General features: G+C 41.9%; 1 protein-coding gene across 3 annotated transcripts in view; it reads right to left on the bottom strand.

Moving 5' to 3' along the window:
* Positions 1-4,531, bottom strand: part of CHD2 (chromodomain helicase DNA binding protein 2) — a 142,963-nt gene extending 138,432 nt beyond the window's left edge. For 2 of the 3 annotated variants that reach the window (XM_040342358.1, XM_040342360.1), the window contains exons 1-2: positions 3,943-4,530; positions 2,663-2,775 (exon numbers count right to left, since the gene is read on the bottom strand). In XM_040342358.1, coding sequence (XP_040198292.1) covers positions 2,663-2,727 — 65 coding nt within the window. In that variant the 5' untranslated portion in view covers positions 2,728-2,775; positions 3,943-4,530. Of the gene's footprint in view, positions 1-2,662; positions 2,776-3,942 lie in introns of all 3 variants that reach the window. The other variant, XM_040342359.1, reaches the window with a different exon arrangement.
* Positions 4,532-22,385: the final 17,854 nt, after the last annotated feature.

The raw sequence follows: 22,385 nt of genomic DNA, 5'->3' as shown, positions 1-22,385 counted from the left end.
GTAACAGGCCAGGTTTGCACGATAACTGAAATACATCACAGGTGATCTCATTTGCTGCTCGGTGATTGCAGTATTCTAGTCTGCACCTCCCCAAGGTAATACCTAAAATCTGGCCTGTTAGTGGGTCCTGAGGACAGGAGTTGAGGACCACTGCCCTATACCACCTGCATTTCAGCTCACAGATGATTTTAGTAGAATCACATGTGATTGGAAGGTGTGAGCCTGAGAAAATGAGGAGGTACCACAGGAAGCAAACTACCACAAACACAGGGTTTTACCCCCTCAATGCAAAATACTAAAATCAAAACAAGTTCCAAACTTCAAAACATTAACCTAGGTTGCCAAGCTAGTCTAAGAAAAAAACAAAAAAAAAAGTGTTTAAAAAACAAAAGCAGAACCACACTGTTTAATATTTTTAATTTAGTGAATTTAAACTCTAAAATGAATAGGAAAAAAATTCCCAAATATAAATACCTCCTTAAATAAACTGCAGAGGCGGACAATAAATATTTAGATATATAGACAAACTAGTGGAATAATTTGTAATACGTCCAAAACATGTAAAAGCTCTTAAAATGGTAGGTGGAAGATAGATATATATATAGATTATATATATATATATATATATATATATATATATATATATATATATATATATATATATATATATATATTATATTAATTATTTTATGTGGTACTCATAACTAGCACCATATATTGCACAAAATAAATTTTATTTTTAAATACCCACATACTGGCAACTTTTTTGCCATGTACAGGACACCCTATTTTTTATTAACCATATACAGGGCACCCTTTTTAAACACACATTACCTGGACACCCCTACATTTTTTTATTTTATATATACACAAAGCATCCTTATTTTTCCCCCTTTAATACCGGACACATTTTTTCCCCCAAAATTACAAAGCACATTTTTAAATACCCATCTGCTGGGCACTTTTTTTTTTATTACCTATGCACTGGGTACCTTTAATATTGCCCAGCATTTTGGTGCGTGTGTGTGTGTGTATATATATATATATATATATATATATATATATATATATATATATATATAAAATAGCATTTAGGGATGCCTGGTATGTATGGGTATTTAAAGAAAAAAAATAATACCCATACTGGGCCCCCTTATAATAGTTTTTAAATACCCATACACTAGGCACCTTTAAATCCCCATACACTGGGCATCCTTAAATAATTTTTAAATACCCATACAATGGGCATCATTTTTAAATACCCATACACTAGGCACCTTTAAACTATTTTTTACATACCCATATACTGGGCAACTCTTAATGCATCTGACAAACTTCCACTAGGACAGTGGTTCTCAACTCCTGTCCTCAGGACCCACTAACAGGCCAGGTTTGCAAGATAACTTTTCTAACATCACAGGTGATCTCATTTGCTGCCCAGTGATTGCAGTATTCTAGTCTGCATCTCCCCAAGGTAATACATAAAACCTGGCCTGTTAGTGGGTCCTGAGGACAGGAGTGGCGAAGCACTGTGCTAGGAGGTTATAAAAAAATAAATTAAAAAAAGTAATAAAATACTAATCACTGTTTGATGCTTGAAGTTCTAAATGTTGTAGAATAGGCAGAAAAATATCACAAAACTGTAAACAAATGCATCAAATAGCATATGTGATTTTAATATATATATATATATATATATATACACACACACACACACACATACATAAAAATAATGGGGATCCAGGTATTTGCTGTCAAAAGTTGTGTGTGTGTATATATGTATGTATATATAAATGGGGGGTCCAGGTATTTGTTGTCAAAAGTTGAATGTGAGTGTATATATATATATATATATATATATATATATATATATATACACACATACATACATATACACACACACACACACATGTATCAAATAAAATAGCATATGTGATTTTAATATATATATAAAAAAATAATGGGGTCCAGGTATTTGCTGTCAAAAGTTGAATATGTGTATATATACCTATACATACACACACACACACAATGTATATGCAGTTAGGTATGCGTTGGTAATTACATAATGCATAAAATAAATAAACAAGAATATAAATGTTAATAAAAGGAATTAAAATAAGTAACTGAATGGACCATAAGGAAAAAGAAAGGGAAAATAAATGAGAGCGGCTCGGTGACTAGGGAGCACAGACGGACACTATTCATCCCTAGAGAGCATCCGATGGATAAATTTGACATAATTTACACCGAGGCTTCACTGGGGCCTGGTGTGTGAAATAAAACTTCTGAAATTGTGAAGTGAACAAAAAATGGTGCAATGCAGTGGAGGCTAAAAAGGCACAAGGTCATATATAAAGAGGCATGAAAAAGGATGAAAATGGGAGAAATTGATGGTAAAATAGGAGAAATGTAAGCTGGGGGGTCGGTGTAAGAGTGTATCAGGGGCCCTTTCCTAGACTTTCCAAGTTTCTGAAATTAGCAGGGAAAATTAGGGTGTGGCAATGGGAGAAGTCAAGGTCAGAGCCGGAGAGGAAAAAATAAAGAAAAAATGTGTAATAAAATATTGGGGTGTCCCTAGGAGAAAGTGGGGGAGCAGGTCAGCTGTGTGATCCTATAGGACAGGGAAAAAAAGTTGTTACAAAAGTTATACATTTCCTACCTGGATACATTGCTGTGAGCCGACCCTTCCTCCTCCTCTCCGGATTTCTCTTTATTGCTGCTCATCTTGGATCAGTTTATAGATCAGGTGGGATGGGGGGGTCCAGGTATTTGCTGTCAAAAGTTGAAAGAAAGGTGAGATCCCCCTAATGCTACACAAAGTTTGCATGGATCAGGGGCTGACACACGCACACACAAAGCAAACCACCGAGGGGGGACAAAGATAGGGAACCCCCTTACACAAAAAAAAAAAATAATAATAATAATGGGGGGTCCAGGTATTTGCTGTCAGAAGTTGAATGAAAGGTGAGATCCCCCCTATGTTACACAAAGTTTCCCTTTTGCATGGATCAGGGGCTGACACACACACAAAGCAAACCACAGAGGGGGACAAAGATAGGGAACCCCTTAAAAAAATAAACAAAATAATAATGGGGGGTCCCAGGTATTTGCTGTCAGAAGTTGAATGAAAGGTGAGACCCCCTCACTAAATGCTGCAAAGTCTGCCTTTGCATTGGGCTGACAAGCACCATGCACACCACCGAGGGGGACAAAGATAGGGAACCCCTAAAAAATTGTAATAATAATGGGGGGTCCCAGGTATTTGCTGTCAAAAGTTGAATGAAAGGTGAGATCCCCCCATGTTACACAAAGTTTCCCTTTGCATGGATCAGGGGCTGACACACACACAAAGCAAATCACAGAGGGGGACAAAGATAGGGAACCCCTAAAAAATAATAATAATAATAATGGGGGGTCCCAGGTATTTGCTGTCAGAAGTTGAATGAAAGGTGAGACCCCCTCACTAAATGCTGCAAAGTCTGCCTTTGCATTGGGCTGACACGCACCATGCACACCACCGAGGGGGACAAAGACAGGGCACCCCTTTACAAAATAAATCAAATAATGGGGGATGGGGGGGTCCAGGTGTTTGCTGTCAAAAGTTTAAGGAAAGGTGAGATCCCCCCACCCCCATGCTACAAAGTCTCCCATTACATGGATCCGCGATCGGAGCCGAAACACACAAAGCAAAACCACCGAGGGGGACAAAGGGACAGGGGAACCCCCTTAAAAAATAAAAATAATAATCACAGGGGAGGGGATCCCCCAAATCCCAACTTTAATGCCGGATGATACAGCCCGGCCAACGCAAAAGTTTGCTGCCTCGCCCCGGAAAAATAAATATAACGATTGCGTCATCGGACATGAAAGTGATCGAAACCCCCCGAAAACACCCCAAATCTTGCAAAAAAGGGGGATGGGGAGCGTGCAGGAGCTCACCTGTTCAATCCAGAGGCGGAAGCATTGTAAATCCTGTTCGCGGTAAATGTCCGAAAAAACGATAAAAATCCGGAAAAAAGGGTAAAAATGGGGTGCGATGGCGACGAGTGGGGTGCAGGGGAGGTAGAAGAGGGGTGCAGGGGATGGGGAAGAAGATCCGGGCTGCGCTCAGAGCAGACAAATATGGAGGTACGCCATGAAGCTGGGAAAACAACGAAGCACACTCCTCGCCTCTCCTCCTCTCCGGATCGGGGGAGAAAAAAGCTCCAAAATACGCGGATTTCAGGGGGTGCGGAGCTCCCCGAGGAGCACAGGTGGGGTGCTAGGGGCCACAGGGGGGTCCCGGGAGGGGCCCAAAGTTCAGCAAAGTTGAGTGGAGAAGGGAATGCGGAGAGCCGAGTGCGCTCTCTAATGCACAGCCGCCATCTGTAGCTTCCTTCCCAGCTATGAGCTCTGCCTGTGATTGACACTCTCTACATTTACCCCACAACTCAGGTGATGTACTAAGACCCACCCCCTTCTTCCATATCCACCATCAGCCATGGGGTCACTGGCAGAATGGCAATGGGGACACCCTCAGGAGATTGGGGAGACTTCACTGTCCAAAGGGTGGTAAAGATAGAGAGGGGGACTGCACACCCTTTAGGAGCCAGACAGGGAAGACTCATTAATAGCCTTTGTCTTCATTGCATTAACATGCTGCTGTCCTGGAGATAGATCACTTCCTGTCTGGACAGGAAGTGGTTTAAAAAAAAGTAAGCCATTTTGTAGAGATGGATTTTAAGATGGCTCCTGCCATAGACTGAAGTTTTCACCCTCTTTATGGGAAGGGGTGGGGGGCAGATGGGGCTGATAAAGGATCAGGTGACTACCTACAATCTGGTGCTGGAAACCATTACTTGAAGAACCAATGTTTTATTAGGATTACCCCAAGACCATTTCACTTAACTGTGTGAAGTAATCCCTTTCACTCAATGGCGCCACTCTAGTGGTTGAAACTGAAATTCATTGAAAGCAACATGATGATCAGATGCCATAATGGCTGAGCAACGTAACCAAACCCATTTATTGACATCAGTGTGATCAGATACCATAGTGCCTGACCAATATAACCAAACCCAAATGTGACTACGCCATAATGGCTGATCAACGTAACCAAACCCATTCATTGACATCAGTGTGATCAGATGCCATAGTGCCTGACCAATATAACCAAACCTAAATGTGACGACGCCGTAATGGCTGATCAACGTAACCAAACCCATTCATTGGCAGTGTGATGATCAGCTGACCAATGTAACCAAACCCATTCATTGACAGTGTGATTATCAGCTGACCAACGTAACCAAACCCATTCATTGACATCAATGTGGTGATGATGAGACGCCATGGTGGCTGACCAATGTAACCAAACCTATTCATTGGCTTCAGTGTGATGATCAGACACCATAATGGTTGACCAACGTAGCCAAACCCATTCAATGTCCGTGTGATGGATCAGATACCAGTGGCTAACCAATGTAACTAAACCCATTCATTGACATCAGTGTGATGATCAGACGCCATAATGGCTGATCAACGTAACCAAACCCATTCATTGGCAGTGTGATCAGCTGACCAATGTAACCAAACCCATTCATTGACATCAATGTGATGATCAGATGCCATAGTGGCTGACCAATATAACCAAGCCCATCCATTGACATCTGCGTGATAATTAGACGCCATAGTGGTTGGTTGACCGTTACCATAGATATCATAGTGATGATCAGACGCAATGGCGGACCAATGTAACCAAACCCATTTGACATCAGTGTGACGATCAGAAGCCAGTGGCTGACCAACTTAACCAAACCCATCTATTGACATCAATGTGATGATCAGATTCCATAGAGACTGACCAACGTAATCATTCATCGACATCAATGTGATGATCAGACGCTATGAAGGCAGACCAACATAACCAAACCCATTCATTGACATCAATGTGATGATCAGATGCCATAGTGGTTGGTTGACCAACCTAACCATTGATATCAATGTGATGATCAAACACCATAATGGCTGACCAACGTAACCGAACCCATTTGATGATCAGATGCCAAAGGCTGGCCAACATAACCAAACACATTCATTGACATCAGTATAATGATAAGATGCCATAGTGGTTGACTGACAAAATGTGATGGTAAGACTCCATATCACCTGACCAACACAAATGATCCATCCATTGAAAATCAATGTGATGATCAGACAACATGGAGCCTGACCAACGTAACCAAACTCATCCATTGAATCTATGTGATGTCCAGACTTCTTTTTGGCCGACACACAGATACTGCCCATTTGTTGAAATCAATGTGATGATCAGACACCATAGTGGCTGACCAACATAGCCAAACCCATTCAATGAAATGTATGTGATGACCAGATTCTGTGGAAGGTCACTGACCAATCAAAACACAGTCAATGAACTGAAGTGCGATGGCCAGTCCCTCCCCACTTGTTTTACCCAAGAATGTCATAAAATAGATACATCACTAGAAAACTAAAAATGGTGGCCAAAGAAGCTTGTTCTGCCATTGCCAAGATGAAATGTACACCAATAACTACGCAAAAACCCCAAGGCTACTGGTTCAAGAACTTGGTCACCATTTTGTAGCAGTAAACATTGGAAGTACACCTGGATTATTTTAGGGCAAGAGTATATTATGGATATACTTTGGGGGGGGCAGACAAGCAGTGAAATAAGTGCCACCTCATTTAGGAATGTTGAACACAAGGGTCTGAAGTATCATATGCAAGTCTGGGATGGTCAATGACAACCACAAGGAACCCTACTGTACTAGTTTTATGCAAAGGCCATCATTTCATAGCATTGTTCAGTACAGTATATTACCACCTACATATCTATGCATTTCCCATCAATTGTGCGAGATCTACAAGCAATTTGCACACTTTAGATTTTCAACAAAATGGAGACAAGCTGTTATTTTAAAAAAATGTTTCCTTTATTGAAGAAAATTTTAACAATTTGCATCATAAAAACAGTACAAAATGTAAATGCAAAAAGGTGATTAGCATTCAAAACGTTTCCAGAAATAATACAAACAGGTCATGATAAATACATTTTAAGTCAACAGAAGCACTTCAGCAGTGAAGACCATTTCCAGTATGTTCTTGAATTGGAAAGCCTAAGAAGAGTTCATTCCAGTCCATAAAGCTTCAAGCAATTCACACAAGACCGCTCATCTTTGACTTCTCAGTGAATTCCACTCCCAATTGCCCAGGAACTTTGAGTCTTAGAAAAATCAAGAGAGAAAAATCTATTGGAATGGGCATCATCTTTTGAATAAATATTATATTGTTTATTAAAAAAAAAAATATAGGCATTCATTTCAACCCTATTCCATGGTTCTAACCTATGTGTGCTCAACCTGTGGCCCTCCAGCTGTCGCAGGACCACAAGTCCCATGAGGCATTGCAAGGCTGATAACTACAAGCATGACTCCCAAAGACAGAGGCATGATGGGACTTGTAGTTCCGCAACAGCTGAAGGGCCACAGGTTGAGCACCCATGTAAAATCTAACCCATCTGAGGTCAACTCCATTCCATGGTTCTAACCCATCTGAGGTCAACTCCATTCCATGGTTCTAACCCATCTGAGGTCAACTCCATTCCATGGTTCTAACCCATCTGATGTCAACTCCATGCCATGGTTCTAACCCATCTGAGGTCAACTCCATTCCATGGTTCTAACCCATCTGAGGTCAACTCCATTCCATGGTTCTAACCCATCTGAGGTCAACTCCATTCCATGGTTCTAACCCATCTGATGTCAACTCCATGCCATGGTTCTAACCCATCTGAGGTCAACTCCATTCCATGGTTCTAACCCATCTGAGGTCAACTCCATTCCATGGTTCTAACCCATCTGAGGTCAACCTAACTGCATGGTTTTAACTCAAGTTATCTCAACCCTATTACAGGATTCTAACCCATCTTTGATTTCAACCTCATTCAGTGGTTGGAACACGTTGGTCATTATTGATGAAGTGTTTCCAAGTCTCAGAGCAAACCAAGAATTACGAGGAGCTCCATTTCCTGTTTTGAATAGAAGTCTTCCAACAGTTGGAGAGTTTGTCAGTTAAAAAATAAATAAATATGGTGAACCTAGTTTTAATTTTTGCAGCTGAGAAAATAGTTTCTAGCACACAATTGAATGTTTCAAGTTGTCCACGTCTGGACAGCCACCCATCTCAAATATAAAAACAATGACTGATTTCAAGGGGCACTATAACCCGAAGAGTTTAGGTTCTCAACATTAGGTCACAAGACAAGTCACGCTTTTTGGTCAGAAGTGTGGACCGAGTACAGCTACATATTGGACCACATCTACTCTTACCAGGCTCTCTGGTATCACTAGGAACACAATCAATGCCACAGTATACCAGCTTGAAATGAGCTCACATGTCCTACAGACCCATTTAAGTAAAAAAGATGGACACAAGTTTTCTTCTATAGTAAAAACTGAAAGCCCATCATAATTTTCCTGGTATGGAAAAAAAATATTTTTTTACTTTATGATGCAATGGAGGGAGCAGGAAGAAAGCCATAGTGCCTGCAGCTACCAACCTAAAATGGATACAAGAGCCGGTGATCTGACGATATGGTTCCGGCTATCGAGATGGTTCCTGTAAGGACTGCGCAGGCGCAATCCTTGCCAACAGGAATCACCGAACCTCCAGGGCGACGTGGAATTTGAGGTAAGTGGCCAGTCGCTACGCTCGCTCAGCCTCCTGGCTCTTTTTTTAACATCCTCCAATCCACGGGGATGTTAAGGAATGAGCCTGGATGCCGGCCGAGGTTTGGAGATTTCCGACGGCAAGCATTGCGCCTGCGCAGTCCTTACAGGAACCATCTCGATATGGGAACCATACCGACAAGTCACTGGAATTTATGCAAATAATCAATCAGAAGACAGCTCCAGTTTAGGCATAACAAAAAAGTCCCCTCCATATGGGATACTGCAAAAAAAGGTCAGAAAAAGCTATGGAGGGGCCTTACATTTACTCTTTGCTTCTTAAGGCTGGTCACCTCAGGAAAATATTTATATTTAAAATGAAAGCATGTTAAAGATATTTGTGTGTCTCTTAAAGGGATGGCGCTCCAAACCATTCAGAGGCCACAATTTAGGGGGGGACAGTCACGAGAATAATGGAGGCTTGCATTGATACGCTCCCCTAGCTGTCATGCTGATGACTTGGATTTAATGTGGTCTGAATCGCTGACCCAGAACAAGGCAAAAAAAAAAAAAAAACACTGACAATTTAAAGCATGCTTGTTCTGGGGTTGCGCGACTTAAAAGCACTTTAGTCAGTCAGGAAACCAGCATTTCCAGGAGCCCGTCTACTACTTTTTTTTTTTATCGAATTGTGTTTGAGGTGGGTTGCTGCTCAAAAGTGGACTTTAATACCTAATTATATTTGAAATATGGACATAATCTGTACTACTATAAATAAATTCAGAGTGGGTTAGAACCATTCGTTGAGGCCTACATACACATGAACACCAGCATAGCATCCTGCTTCACAATGCACCTGCTGTTGCTGTCATAAAAGCCTTCATCACCCCCATTAAAGGCTGGGGAAAGGTTCTCCTTTATATAAAAAGGTCCAGATGTTATTCATTAGGGCAGCAGAGCAAACTGCAACACTGGAGCCATGAAGAACGACTTAAAAATCATTTTCGGTAACCAAGGACATTTTCATTTGCACTTGAACAGAAATATCGGTTTACTACTAAAACATTCATCCTGAATGGGAACATTTTCTAGAACAATGGGGCATATGGCCTGAATGACGTGGCATTATACTCAACCAGACTTAGGATTTCTAGGTGTCAGACTGAACAATCTCTATTCTAACTAATCACAAGACAATGACAGCGCATCCTTGAAAGAGAACAATAAACTTGAGTACAAAGGGAACAAAACAACAGGAATCTTCAATCTTTTACAGCAATCATGCAACAAAGTCAGTTTCACCAACAAATTCACATTTGATAATTCATCATACAGGGCTTAACGCAGAACTTAAAAAAAAAAAAGAAGAAAAAAAAAACACACGCCACAAAAAGGCTGTTGTATATTAAGTGCACATAGCAAACACTGTTTTTGACAATAGTCACCAGGACAAAAAAATCTCACCTCTAGGACATGCCATGAAAAGCTGGAAGGGGTTCTAACCCCTCTATACTAACTAAAGCAGAAGTTTTAGCTACATATACAATAAACCATGGGTGCTCAACCTGTGGCCCTCCAGCTGTTGAAGAACTACAAGTCCCATGATGCACTGCCAGGCTGACCGTGACAACTATGAGGCATGATGGGAGTTGTAGTTCCACAACAGCTGGAGGGCCACAGGTTGAGCGCCCATGCAATAAACTGCCAGAACTGAACCAGATAGTACTGTTCCAACATGTCCAATGTTAGAGTCACACTTCATGTTCTGTTGCATTAAGGCAGCCCATCCATTATAGACTGCCAACACACCAACAAATTAAAACAAAATACACCGGAACTTTTTATTTTTTTTGCGCAATGCAGGGCACCAAAACATGCGACGTGCATAGTGGTGCGCTGATGTGTGGATAGTTCCATTTTCATTGGTGTGCCATTCACAATGCATGACACATCAACTCTATTAAGAGCATGTGTATTGCCATGCATGGTACATATTAGTGCAACACAAGAGTGAATAGGCCCTAAGGCATTGGTATTTAGGCAGGCTTCCAGGAAAAAAAAAAAAAGCATACAAAATGACCTCACCAATTTAGCAGGTTAAGGGCATTAGATGGGCATGGAAGCTAAAGACAATAGTCCAGTCCCTTCTTGATATAGATATATATATAGTGGCGTGGAAAAACAAACAATACGTTTGAAATCATGTAGGTAGATACCGTATATACTCAAGTATAAGCAGACCCGAATATAAGCCGAGGCACCTCATTTTACCACAAAAAAATGGGAAAGGGTATTGACTCGAGTATAAGCCTAGGGTGTCCATGTGCATGCCTCACTGTGCCCATGCCTAGACGGACGTTTAACATGGGAGTCTGAGAAAGGGGTGCCTGAATTAAAAAAAAAAAAAAAAATGGGTGCTCCCCAGACAACAAACTTTGCACACTTAGAGGAGAAATGGGGCTACATGTGTGCCAAGTTCCTGGTCCAGAGGACCTACGGTAACAAGTAGGGTTGTCCAGATACCGATACCAGCATCGGTACCGATACCGAGTATTTGCGGGAGTACTCGTACTCACGCAAATACCCCCGATACCTAAATAGAATACTTTCCCCCCCCCACCGCTGCCGCCGCATCGAGGGACATGGCTAGAGGGACATTGCTGCATATGTGAGGGACATGGCTAGAGGGACATTGCTGCATATGTGAGGGACATGGCTAGAGGGACATTGCTGCATATGTGAGGGACATGGCTGCATATGTGAGGGACATGGCTAGAGGGACATTGCTGCATATGTGAGGGACATGGCTAGAGGGACATGGCTGCATATGTGAGGGACATGGCTAGAGGGACATGGCTGCATATGTGAGGGACATGGCTAGAGGGACATGGCTGCATATGTGGGGGACATGGCTGCATATGGGGGGGACATGGCTGCATTTGGGGGGGACATTTAAAAAAAGTATCGGTATTGGCGACTACTTGAAAAAAAGTATCGGTACTTGTACTCGGTCCTAAAAAAGTGGTATCGGGACAACCCTAGTAACAAGTCCCCAAAGTTACCAGAGAAATTACCGTTTAACATAGGAGTCTATGGAAGGGGTGCCCGGCTTTGAAAAATTGGTGCTCCCCGGGGCGCAGGTCCCCCGGACAACAAACTTTGCACACTTGTAGAGGAAGAGTGGGTCCAGGGGACCTACGGCCGTCCAGGACCCCAAAGTCCGGGAGATCAGGCGCAAAGTGACTCGAGTATAAGCCGTGGGGGGCATTTTCAGCACAAAAAAAATGTGCTGAAACGCGGCTTATACTCGAGTATATTGCAACCAAGTACTTATATAGGGTTTGGCCAAAGTTCTGCTCTAAAGGGGCATTTCCATGTAAAAAAAAAAATAGGATTTGGACCAGCAAGTTCATCTACATCAGCCTCTCATCGATTTTAACACAGAGGAACCCTTGAAATAACTTTTAAGTCTCAGGGAACCCCTGCTAAAAATTTCTATATCTACAACTCATGATACATTAGTGCGATGGTCACTAGGAAGCCTTACCCTCTTACAGATAGCTAAAAAGATAAACGGTGCCAGTGGGAACTCATCTGAGAGGCAAATATTGCTCAAGGAACCCCTAGAATCCTCTGGAAGAACCCTGGTTGAGAAACCCTGATCTACACGTTGGCTTCCTGTGTTGTGGCTCCCAGTGGCACGATAAACAATATCTCCTAGTTCAGGCACTATTACAAAAGCTAAAATGATGGGTCACTCAATTTTTCATTACTGCTTAGTTCAGAGAGCTTCAGTATTTTACAGTTATTGGTCAGCTGGAATGTGTGCCAATAACAACCCATATATACCATGGATGTTGGTAAATTTTTAGTTCATGAAAAGCGAAAAAACTACTGGTAAATGAATATCCTTATGGCAAGACATTTTTGGTTACTGGACCACAGCAAATACTTGAAAAAAACTGGCTTGTATAAATTTGGTGTATACATTTTAGGGGAAAAAAAAACAGTGAAAAAAAAAAAGAAAAAGGGGAATACATACATTGAGTGATCCATCTTTAAGAGAGGGACATTTGTTACACTCATTTAGAAAGAGCAGTTATGCCGCGTACAGACGGTCATTTTTTGTGATGAAATAAAATGACATTTTTAAAAATGTCAATTAAAATGATCGTGTGTGGGCAAAATGTCATTTTATGTCTTCTGAAAAATGACAAAAAAAAAAATTCGAACATGCTCGAATTTTTTGTGTCGTTTTTCAAAATGTCATTTTTTGTGTCAATGAAAATGATAGTGTGTGGGCAAAACGACGTTTTTAAACCCGCACATGCCCAGAAGCAAGTTTTGAGACGGGAGGTAAAACTACCATTCATAATGGAGTAAGCACATTCATCACGCTGTAACAGACAAAAAAGCACGAATCATCTTTTACTAACAAGTAACCAGCTAAAAGCAGCCTCAAGGCGAATAGAACTTCCCCTTTAGAGTGCCGTCACTTTGTTCATCATTTTTCAAAATGATGGTGTGTATGCTACATCGTTTTTGAAAATGAAGTTTCAAAAATGTCGTTTTTTTTCATCACTTCAAACGTCATTTTTTTTTCATCACAAAAAATGACCGTCTGTATGGGGCATTAGAGCCGAGAAATCTCAAATGAGATTCCAGAGCGGAGATGCCATTGGATGACTGCTGCTTTGGGTGGAATGAATTATCCTTCAAGTCCTATGCATCTCCAAAGTGTCAATGTTTTCAAAACACCATGATGGGGAACATTCTCAAATCAAAATCGAGAAACAATAATACTAGTTTAAAGCACTACACCCAAGAATGCCTTTCACATAGCAGAAACCTTTTCTGAGAGAAACATGAAGGCTGCCATTGCTTTTCATTCTATAAAAGCTAGCTGCCCGTCATGTTATCCAGCTGGCCATAATACTGCGAGACACTGACCCAGAACAAAGTATTTTTTGACTTTCCCGATCTGCATACTTTTCTGGGTCATCGACACCAAACCTATTGAAGCCAAGGGGTTCAGTAAAAACCTGGCAACAAGCATCTTCAAATAGATGCTGGCAATGGCGGACTCCACATTTCTGTATATAGCGCACCTTCCCATCTGAAGAGGATTGCACAATGATTATTGCACTAAATTAATGACTTTTTGATGTACATGCTTGTTCCAAGTCACCGACATAGAAAGACCTAAAACCATTGGCTGTAAAAGGGAATAAGTAGGTTGGCCATAGCAGCTTTCATATTTCTCAATAAAGTTTTCCTCTATGCCACCTTTCTGCCATATTGGGTATGTAGTTTTTACACGACACTGAGGTCTCATTCACATGGACAGGAGAAAGACTGAGACTGCATATCCTGCAGCTGGGGACGCTCAGCCTGTACCAAACAATGACAGGCCAACAGGAACTGCAGCTGTCCACTGACCTGCACATTGAGAGGTATCCTGCTGTTGGGGGCAAATGTCCATCCCAGCAAACATGTGAACCAGACATCTACCCCTAAAACAGCAGGCAACTACTTAAATGCATGGATACATGCAAAGATTGGAGGACAGCTGCAGCTCCTGTCAGCCTGTCGTTGCTTAGTACAGCTGTCCGCAACCATCTGTCAGTCCAGACGCAGTATATGTAATCTCCTGCCACTGTCCATGCCTAAAGTCTGTGTGAATGAGGTTACACATTAATTTTAGGAAAAAAAATTCTGATCGTTCATAAAAATAAAAAATACTTGTGCAGAGCACAGCAGGGACATTCACAACATAAAATATTGTGATTTACCTGCCTCCTATTAAAAGCTGAGTTCTAACCAGAAATTTTACTTTTGTTGATCCAGTTCCTCCCTCCCCCCACAGTGATCTACACCATGTCTGGCCCCTCCTCTGCCCCCCCCCCCGCTGTCTTTTGGGAGACACAGGGGTCCCAGAAGACAGCAGGGACCAGTCAGGATGCGCAGCGTGACTCGCGCATGCGCAGTAGGGAACCAGGCTGTGAAGCCACAAGACTTGACTTCCTGATTCCCGTACCGAAGATGGCGGCGCCTGCACCCGGAGCCGAGGGATGGGTCAGCTTCAGGTGAGGACATCGTGGGCTCCCTGGACAGGCAAGTGTCCTTATTTTAAAAGTCAGCAGCTGCAGTATTTGTAGCCGACTTGAAAAAAAAATTAAAAATTCAGGCGGAACTTCGCTTTAAGTGGAACCTGTCAGGATAAAGAAAATCTGTGAGCTGCCATTGCAGACTTAAACCTTTAAAAAAGGTACAATCTTCAAAAAGGCCAAAAGCCCCATCTACACTTCATTATTAAAGCGGAAATAAACCCATCGATTTAATCTCAAAAAGCAAAAATTGCATTCCCGGCTTTCAGGAAATGCTGTCACATTGGTTGCGTTTTCAAACTGTCAAATGCAATGGCTGGTGTCATAACTGATCACATGTACAGCATCATGGCAGTTAAAGATCAAACAGAGGCCAAGATGGCAGCTTGTTTGGCTGAAAACGATAGGAGGGTTTACTTCCACTTTGATGGAGTCACACCAAGGATGCAGTTCAGGTGTTCAGTCATCACTGGCTGCCAAACTGATCAAAATCAGCAACTAAGTATAAGAGCCCCAGAGCTTATACCTCAAAACTAAGTTGCCAAATGAAATTCTACACACTTCCACCCTGACAGGACAGAAAAAGGTGAGTATGGTGCAAGAAGAGTATATGCATCTTGCTTCAAACAACCCCCAAAAAACAATTTTGTGATCAAAAGACCTGTAGGCCAAAGTCTTGCAGGACAAAGAACTCAGAGAGCCATAGTGCAAGGATCACAGAGCAAAGTCTACTACTCAGCGCTCCAAACAAACTGCTTTCCACCTTTCTATCCAAATCACACAAACAAAAACTAAACAATACAGGGGCAGGAAGTTAATCTTTAACCATGGAAAGGGTCAAAAAACAAATAAACATTAAACTTCTGCTACTTGTATACAGGAACACCACTGTTGCAATACTGAAAAGTAACAATCTACAACTTGACTAATAACTCAGTTAAAAAAATAATTAACATATTAACAAAATACCAAGCAAATATCAGAACAGCAAGAGGATATAATGGCACAAAAACGTAAAAGACACCAATCTTCTACTGTAGGAAAGCAGTGAAACCACACACTACAGGACGTTTGTTTTCTGAAGACATCTTCCAGCCACCTCAAAATGTTATTTGAGCCAAAAGTAGAAAGTAAATATAGGAGGTTATCCATTCAACATAGGCATCCATGGCCGATGTCTGCTACCAGTAAACCTAATACTCCTCTGGTCAGAGACCAGGTGCAATAAAACATTTTGCTTGAATTTACAGATCTAAGAAGCACCATCACCATAAAGTGAGAGGGCAAGGGATTCATACCCAGGTTTTGCCAACATATTAAGCCTAATTTAGGCTGGAGTAGCCAAAACTGAATTTTGGATGAAAAAACATAATGAAAAAAACAAACGTGAAGAATACTAGAAGATGGGAGTAATATACTGTAGTATCAAAAGTTTTTCCTGGGAGTAGCCCTTAAATACAGTCATGTCCAGAAAAATAGGGACTTGCCTAATAAATACAGTCATGTCCAGAAAATAGGGACTTGCCATGTAGTTTTGCCATTAATTACATGGTATATAAAAATTGTTTAATTGTTTTCTGACCCATCAGAAAAAAAATAGACTAAGGGCGCATTCACACTTGTGGGTAGGTTAACAACACATAACAATGACCTGCTTTAAAGGGCAGCGACTCGCAGTGCCATTCATTGAGAACAGTGCCCCTTTGCAATGTGCAGTAGAAACCAATGCACAGAACATTATATTGTGCATTGTGGTGGGCTGCTTTGTTAAAGGGTCATGTATGTTTTCATCTGCTGTGGTGCATCGGCAGCCCACAAACAGGATGCTTAAAGCTGAACTTCAGACACAAAAAAATAAAATAAAAAATCCTGCTAGAATATATGTTTTAATGTCCAGAGAGATGGAAATCTACTGTGTGCACCAAATCCTTATGCTAAACTGGGATTTAAAATGTGCCATTGACATCATCATGCTATACAAAGTCTGTAGGAGGGACTCAGAATGCACACCCACTACAGGGAGGGGTGGAGACAAGACCCGTGACCCTGCACAAGGAGAGAGCAGCAGCGAATGGTCTTTATTACAGGAAGTTCCTGCACAGGAGGTAAAATGTCTCACATAGGATTACTGCACAGACCTGGAAGTAATACACAAAAGCACACCAAGATTCAAGGAAGAATACACATGACTCACAGGTATTTGGGCAATGCTTGCTTATCCTGCAGTTCAGCTTTAAAGGGGTTGTAAAGGTTTGTTTTTTATTTTCTAAATATGTTCCTTGAGAGCCGGTTCACACTTTGGCGGCACGACTTCGGGGGCGACTCTGCAAGGCATCCTAAAGACGACTTCAGAGGCGACCTGCAAAATGACCTCTGTATAGAAGTCAGTGCAGGTCGCCCCGAGCCACCCCCGAAGTCGTACAAGAACCTTTTTCTAAGTCGGAGCGTCTTGCGTCGCTCCTATTAGAACGGTTCTATTGCATAGAATGGGACGCGACTCGTCAGGCGGCTGGGTCGCCTGACGAGTCGTCCCAGTGTGAACCGGTGATCTGCCGAGCTGGTTCCACCTATCGTGAATGTTCCTGCGCAGGCGCAATGTAATCTGCCGAGATGGTTCCGGCTAACGGGAAAGTTCCTTCAAGGACTGCGCAGGCGCAAACTTGCCGACGGAAATCTCCGAACCTCGGCCGGCATCCAGGGCGACGTGGATTTCGAGGTAAGTGGCCAGTCGGCCTCACGTCCTTGCTGCGCTCGGACGGCTCGCTCGGCCTCCTGGCTCTTTTTTTAACATCCTCCAATCCACGGGGATGTTAAAGAATGAGCCTGGATGCCGGGCGAGGTTCAGAAATTTTCCTTCGGCAAGTTTGTGCCTACGCAGTCCTTGAATGAACTTCCCCGTTAGGGGAACATTAAGGACAAGTCACCGGCTCTTAAAAGCTAGTGCATAGTTGGTTCACTTAACCTTTCTAAATGTTTTTTGTCTTTGTCTGAATTTCTCACTTTCTGTTCCTCCTCAGTAAGCTTGCCCCCATTATCCGAGCCATTCTGGCTGGGGGTTAGTCAGCGATGATGATGGGGGCAAGCTTACCGGGGAGGAACAGGAAGTGAGAAATTCAGACAAGAAGGGAAATCGAAGGAGAAGGTAAGTGAACCAACAATGCACTAGCTTAAAAGAACCCATTTAGAAAATAAAAAACAAACCTTTACAACCCCTTTAAGTGTGAACTGACCCTAAAACGAATTTCTAACACTAAACCTTAATAGCTTACAAAAATATTAAAAATAAAATGTTCAATAGTCTCTCAGACTTCACATACTAATCATGGAGTACAAATCAAATAAACATTTTGTTCACACATCAGATATTGTCATCAGTGTCCAGCACTACAGGGAAAGTGAAATATTTCCTCTTTATACGAGGAGCAGACTGGACTGAAAGTGGCCAGAAAGATTTGCATACATAAGAGAATGAAGGATGCGCTGCATGTGGGTCTGACCCAAGTTTAGCCTCTCAATGTCACCAAATTCAGAAAAATCTTAGAACTTGAGCAGTGTCCATGCTGTGGCTTCCATAATGCGAGCCATGACTCAACACAATCCATTCCTGCCAGGAAACATTTACAGAATGTGGAATTATGTGGCTGCACTTTAAAAAGCTTTCAGAACATCCAGTAGATACACAAAACAGCCTAAAACTACTAACTGTGCTGGTTTTACCATTGTTATTAAAATCTACTCATTTACAGAAGCCAATTAGGAGTTCACAAGTGATGCAGTCAAAACTAGAAACATTTGAGGAATAGTCAAAAAATACAAAAAACACAACTTACCATTGTATGTTTCAAGCAGGTTACCCGGCCTGTAAAGAGTAAAGATAGATTTATAATCATTTGTTGAACAAATCAGTGGGGTGCCAATTAATTTCATTACAAAATAGCATCTCATTAATCAAGATAAATCAGTTGAAACATAAAGTTACTACATTACCACCATGCTAAGGTTAATTGATACATCACAAAAAAAGTTCCCACAGGACTCCCAATTCACATCACGTAAACAAATGCTGCAGCAACCTTGCATAGAACTGCCGACTTCAGAAACTTCAAAGTAAATAAAAACGTTGCCAAAATTGGCGATTCCCCAATGCAGTTACTGCAGGTCATGACCTGGAGAGCAGGTGTCGCGCCGCCCCCCCCCCCCTCATATTTTTTAATCACAGCACATAAGAATGTTTATCCAACTATCCTCCCCACCCCAGAGGCTTCTTTAGGTACAATTTGAGTTTGATGGTACACCAAGTATACATGTATAGCAAGGGGAAAGGGAATAGCCGCTTCAGGTGGGAACCCAAAAGAACATCCACCGTTGCAGACAACTGAGGTGCTGACGCGTTTCGCACTAACACTAGTGCTTAGTCATGGCACTAGTGTTAGTGCGAAACGTGTCAGCAGTTGGGTTTTATTTTACTTCACTTTGCTGTGACTTGTAGTGCTGTCCTTTTTTCAATAAAAGGCTACAATTTGTTCAGTGTGTGGCTGTCCAGAGACAATCTTTGTTCCTGCTTTATACATGTATAGCAGTTGTAAAAAGTTACCAAACACTAAACTAAAAACATAGGCAGGCCTTTTACAGGGCAAGCCATTAGGAAGCCTAAAATAAAATGGATGAGTTTGTATACCCTTTAAATTGATACTAAAGCTTCACATTTTTTATTTTATTTTTAAATGACAAACATGTCATACTTACCTCCACTGTGCAGATCGTTTAGCACAGAATGGCCCGATCATCCTCTGAGGTCCCCCAATGGCTTTCTTGTCTCCTCCCCGTTTCTGATAACCCACTCTGGGAAGCGCTCTCCCAAGGGGGTTACCTTGCGGGCGTGCTCCCAAGTCCATAGCCGCCAACTACAGGACTCGGCCCCGCCCTGCGTCATTGGAGCTGATTGACAGCAGCGCGAGCCAATGGCTGCGCTGCTATCAATTATTAAATGAAGAGCCGAGGAGCCAGCGCATTCACAATATGTGACTTTCGAAGGCCCAGGGAAGTAAATGTGGGGGGGGGGGGGGGGTGGGCCTGTAAGCATCGGATGTTTTTTCACCATAATGCACAGGATGCATTAAAGGTGGGAAAAAAAAAAAACGTGAAGCTTTACAACCCCTTTTGGTTCGACTCCTTTTTTTTGCTCCAATAAGCTTTAGGTCATGCAGGCAAAGAAGTGGAATATAAATGACCTGACTTTCAGCCCAAAAAAAATAATCAAAACACCCACATACATCTACCCCCATCACAAACTTTAAAACACAAGTTCAGAGGACACCCAAGATCTATGCATGACCTCTGTTGGCCAATCCTCTCAGGAAGAGCCCATTCACCTTTTTGCCCCTCCCCCACGAGCACACTGCAGACATTTCACATCTGATCTGCGTGCTGTGGTATGCTCAAGATGCAGGTCTTTGATAACATTTAAAAAAAAGAGAAAAATGGCATCACTTCTGTGTTTTTCACCTTTTCATAGTTTAAGTTAAGTAAATCCATCCTTTTAGTTCACACTACTGACATTGTATATACTGTTAAACATAAAAGGAACTTTATAAATAAGAAGTATAGCATCAAGCCAATTAAACTCATGGGATATTTAGGTAGCAGAGGGGTTGTTAATCAGTTTCAGCTGCTTTGGTGTATATGAAAACAGGTCCACTAGATGGGCAACAATGAGACAATCTCCAAAAACAGGAACGGTTGTACAGGTGGGGGCCACCAACTATTCTTTTTTCCCCTACTCATCTTTTCAGATTTTTCACTAGTTTTGCATTTGGCTAAAAGGTTAGCGTCACTACTAGTAGCACGAGACTAAACCTGGACCCTAGAGAGATTGCACAGGCAGTCCAACTCCAACAGGATGGCACACCAATACGTGTCATTGCCAGAAGGTTTGCTGCGTCTCGCAGCACAGTCTCAAGAGCATGGAGGAGATTCCAGGAGACAGGAAGTTACTTAAGGAGAGCTGGACCGGTATCTGCTCCTTTCTGCAAGGAGGAACAGGATGAGCACTGCCAGAGCCCTACAAAATTACCTCCAGCAGGCCACTGGTGTGAATGTCTCGGACCAAAAAAATTGAAAAAGGACACGAGAGTGGCCTCAGCCCCTCCCCAATGCCATGGAGCTTGGTTGACATTTGCCATTGAAGACCAGAATTATCAGGTCTGCCACTGGTGCCCTGTGCTTTTTTCACCCTGAGCACGTGACATAAGTATAAGGGTCTGTAAATACTGTGGAGAATGTTATGCTGCCTGTAAGATTGTTCAGCATGACCAGTTTGGTGGGTCAGTGATGGTCTAGGGAGGCATATTCATGGGACGCACAGACCTCTACAAGCTAGACAATGGTACCCTGACTGCCATTAGGCATCAGGATAAAATCTTTGTACCCATTGTCAGAATCTACACTGGTGCAGTGGGTCCTGGATTTCTCCTGGTGCACGACAATGCCCGGCCTCATGTGGCGAGAGCATGCAGCCAGTTCCTGAGGATGAAGGAATTGATACCATTGAATGGCCCCTACGCTCCAATAGAACACCTCTGGGACTTTATGTTTCGGTCCATCCGACACCACCAGGTTGCACCTCAGTCTGTTCAGGAGCTCATTGATGCTCTGGTCCAGATCTGAGAGGAAATACCCCAAGGATACCATCCATTGTCTCATTAGGAGCATGTGCCAACATTGTCAGGCTTGCATACAAGCACGTCGGGGTTGTTAAAAAACAAAAACACAACTAACTACCAAGTATCATTTTGAGTTGCTGCAATGAAAATTTCAGCAGAATGGACTAGCCTGCTGCATCATTTTTTCACTTTGATTTTCGGGGGTGTGTCTTTGGATTCAGAAGTGATCAGGTTGATGATTTTCATTTCCATCAAACGGTGTGGCATCCTTTAGTTCCTAACACATTACCCAGTCCATATCAGTATAGCTATCCAGCATATTTTTTTCCCCCATTGAGATCTGATGCTTTTTTAAAGTGTTCCTTTCATTTTCTTGAGCAGTGTATTTATTTTTTTTAGAGATTTGTGTGTAATCAGGGGCAAAAAAAGTAAGCGAGGTTTACTAGTGCAGTACAGCCATGTCTAGATGAAGACAATTCAGCAGTTAGATGCATGGAGCAGTTTCATGATTTAGGGGTCCATTCAGTGGTTTTTGCAAACAACATTTTTTTATTTTTATATATAGCATGTGATAAGTCAATTCAAAGTAAAATATCCAAATTTGTTGCAAATATGAGAGGTAAATAAAACAAAAAACCCTACATGCGTTATTTAATTAATGAGGCATCATAATAGAAATGTGCATAAATGGAAGGGAACTTGGTTAGCAAGTTCCAAATTAAATGTTATGCCCCTTCGTTTAGGAATGCAAAAAAAAAAAAGGGGGGGTAAAAAGAGAACAAAGTAGGTTTTCATAGTTTAACAAAATGTGTTCATAGAACACTCCCCTTCGGATTCAGTATTAGCCAGAGAAAAAAAAAAAGAAAAAAAAGGATACAAAAACCAAGCTTTTAGGTGCAAAATCTCAAAAACAAAAATATTTAACCAAT

Source organism: Rana temporaria, chromosome 3 (assembly GCF_905171775.1).
Source record: "Rana temporaria chromosome 3, aRanTem1.1, whole genome shotgun sequence".
In the NCBI taxonomy this organism is placed as follows: Eukaryota; Metazoa; Chordata; class Amphibia; order Anura; family Ranidae; genus Rana; species Rana temporaria.
The sequence above is the reverse complement of the archived record's forward strand: the minus strand, read 5'-3'. Positions and strand labels throughout refer to the sequence as shown.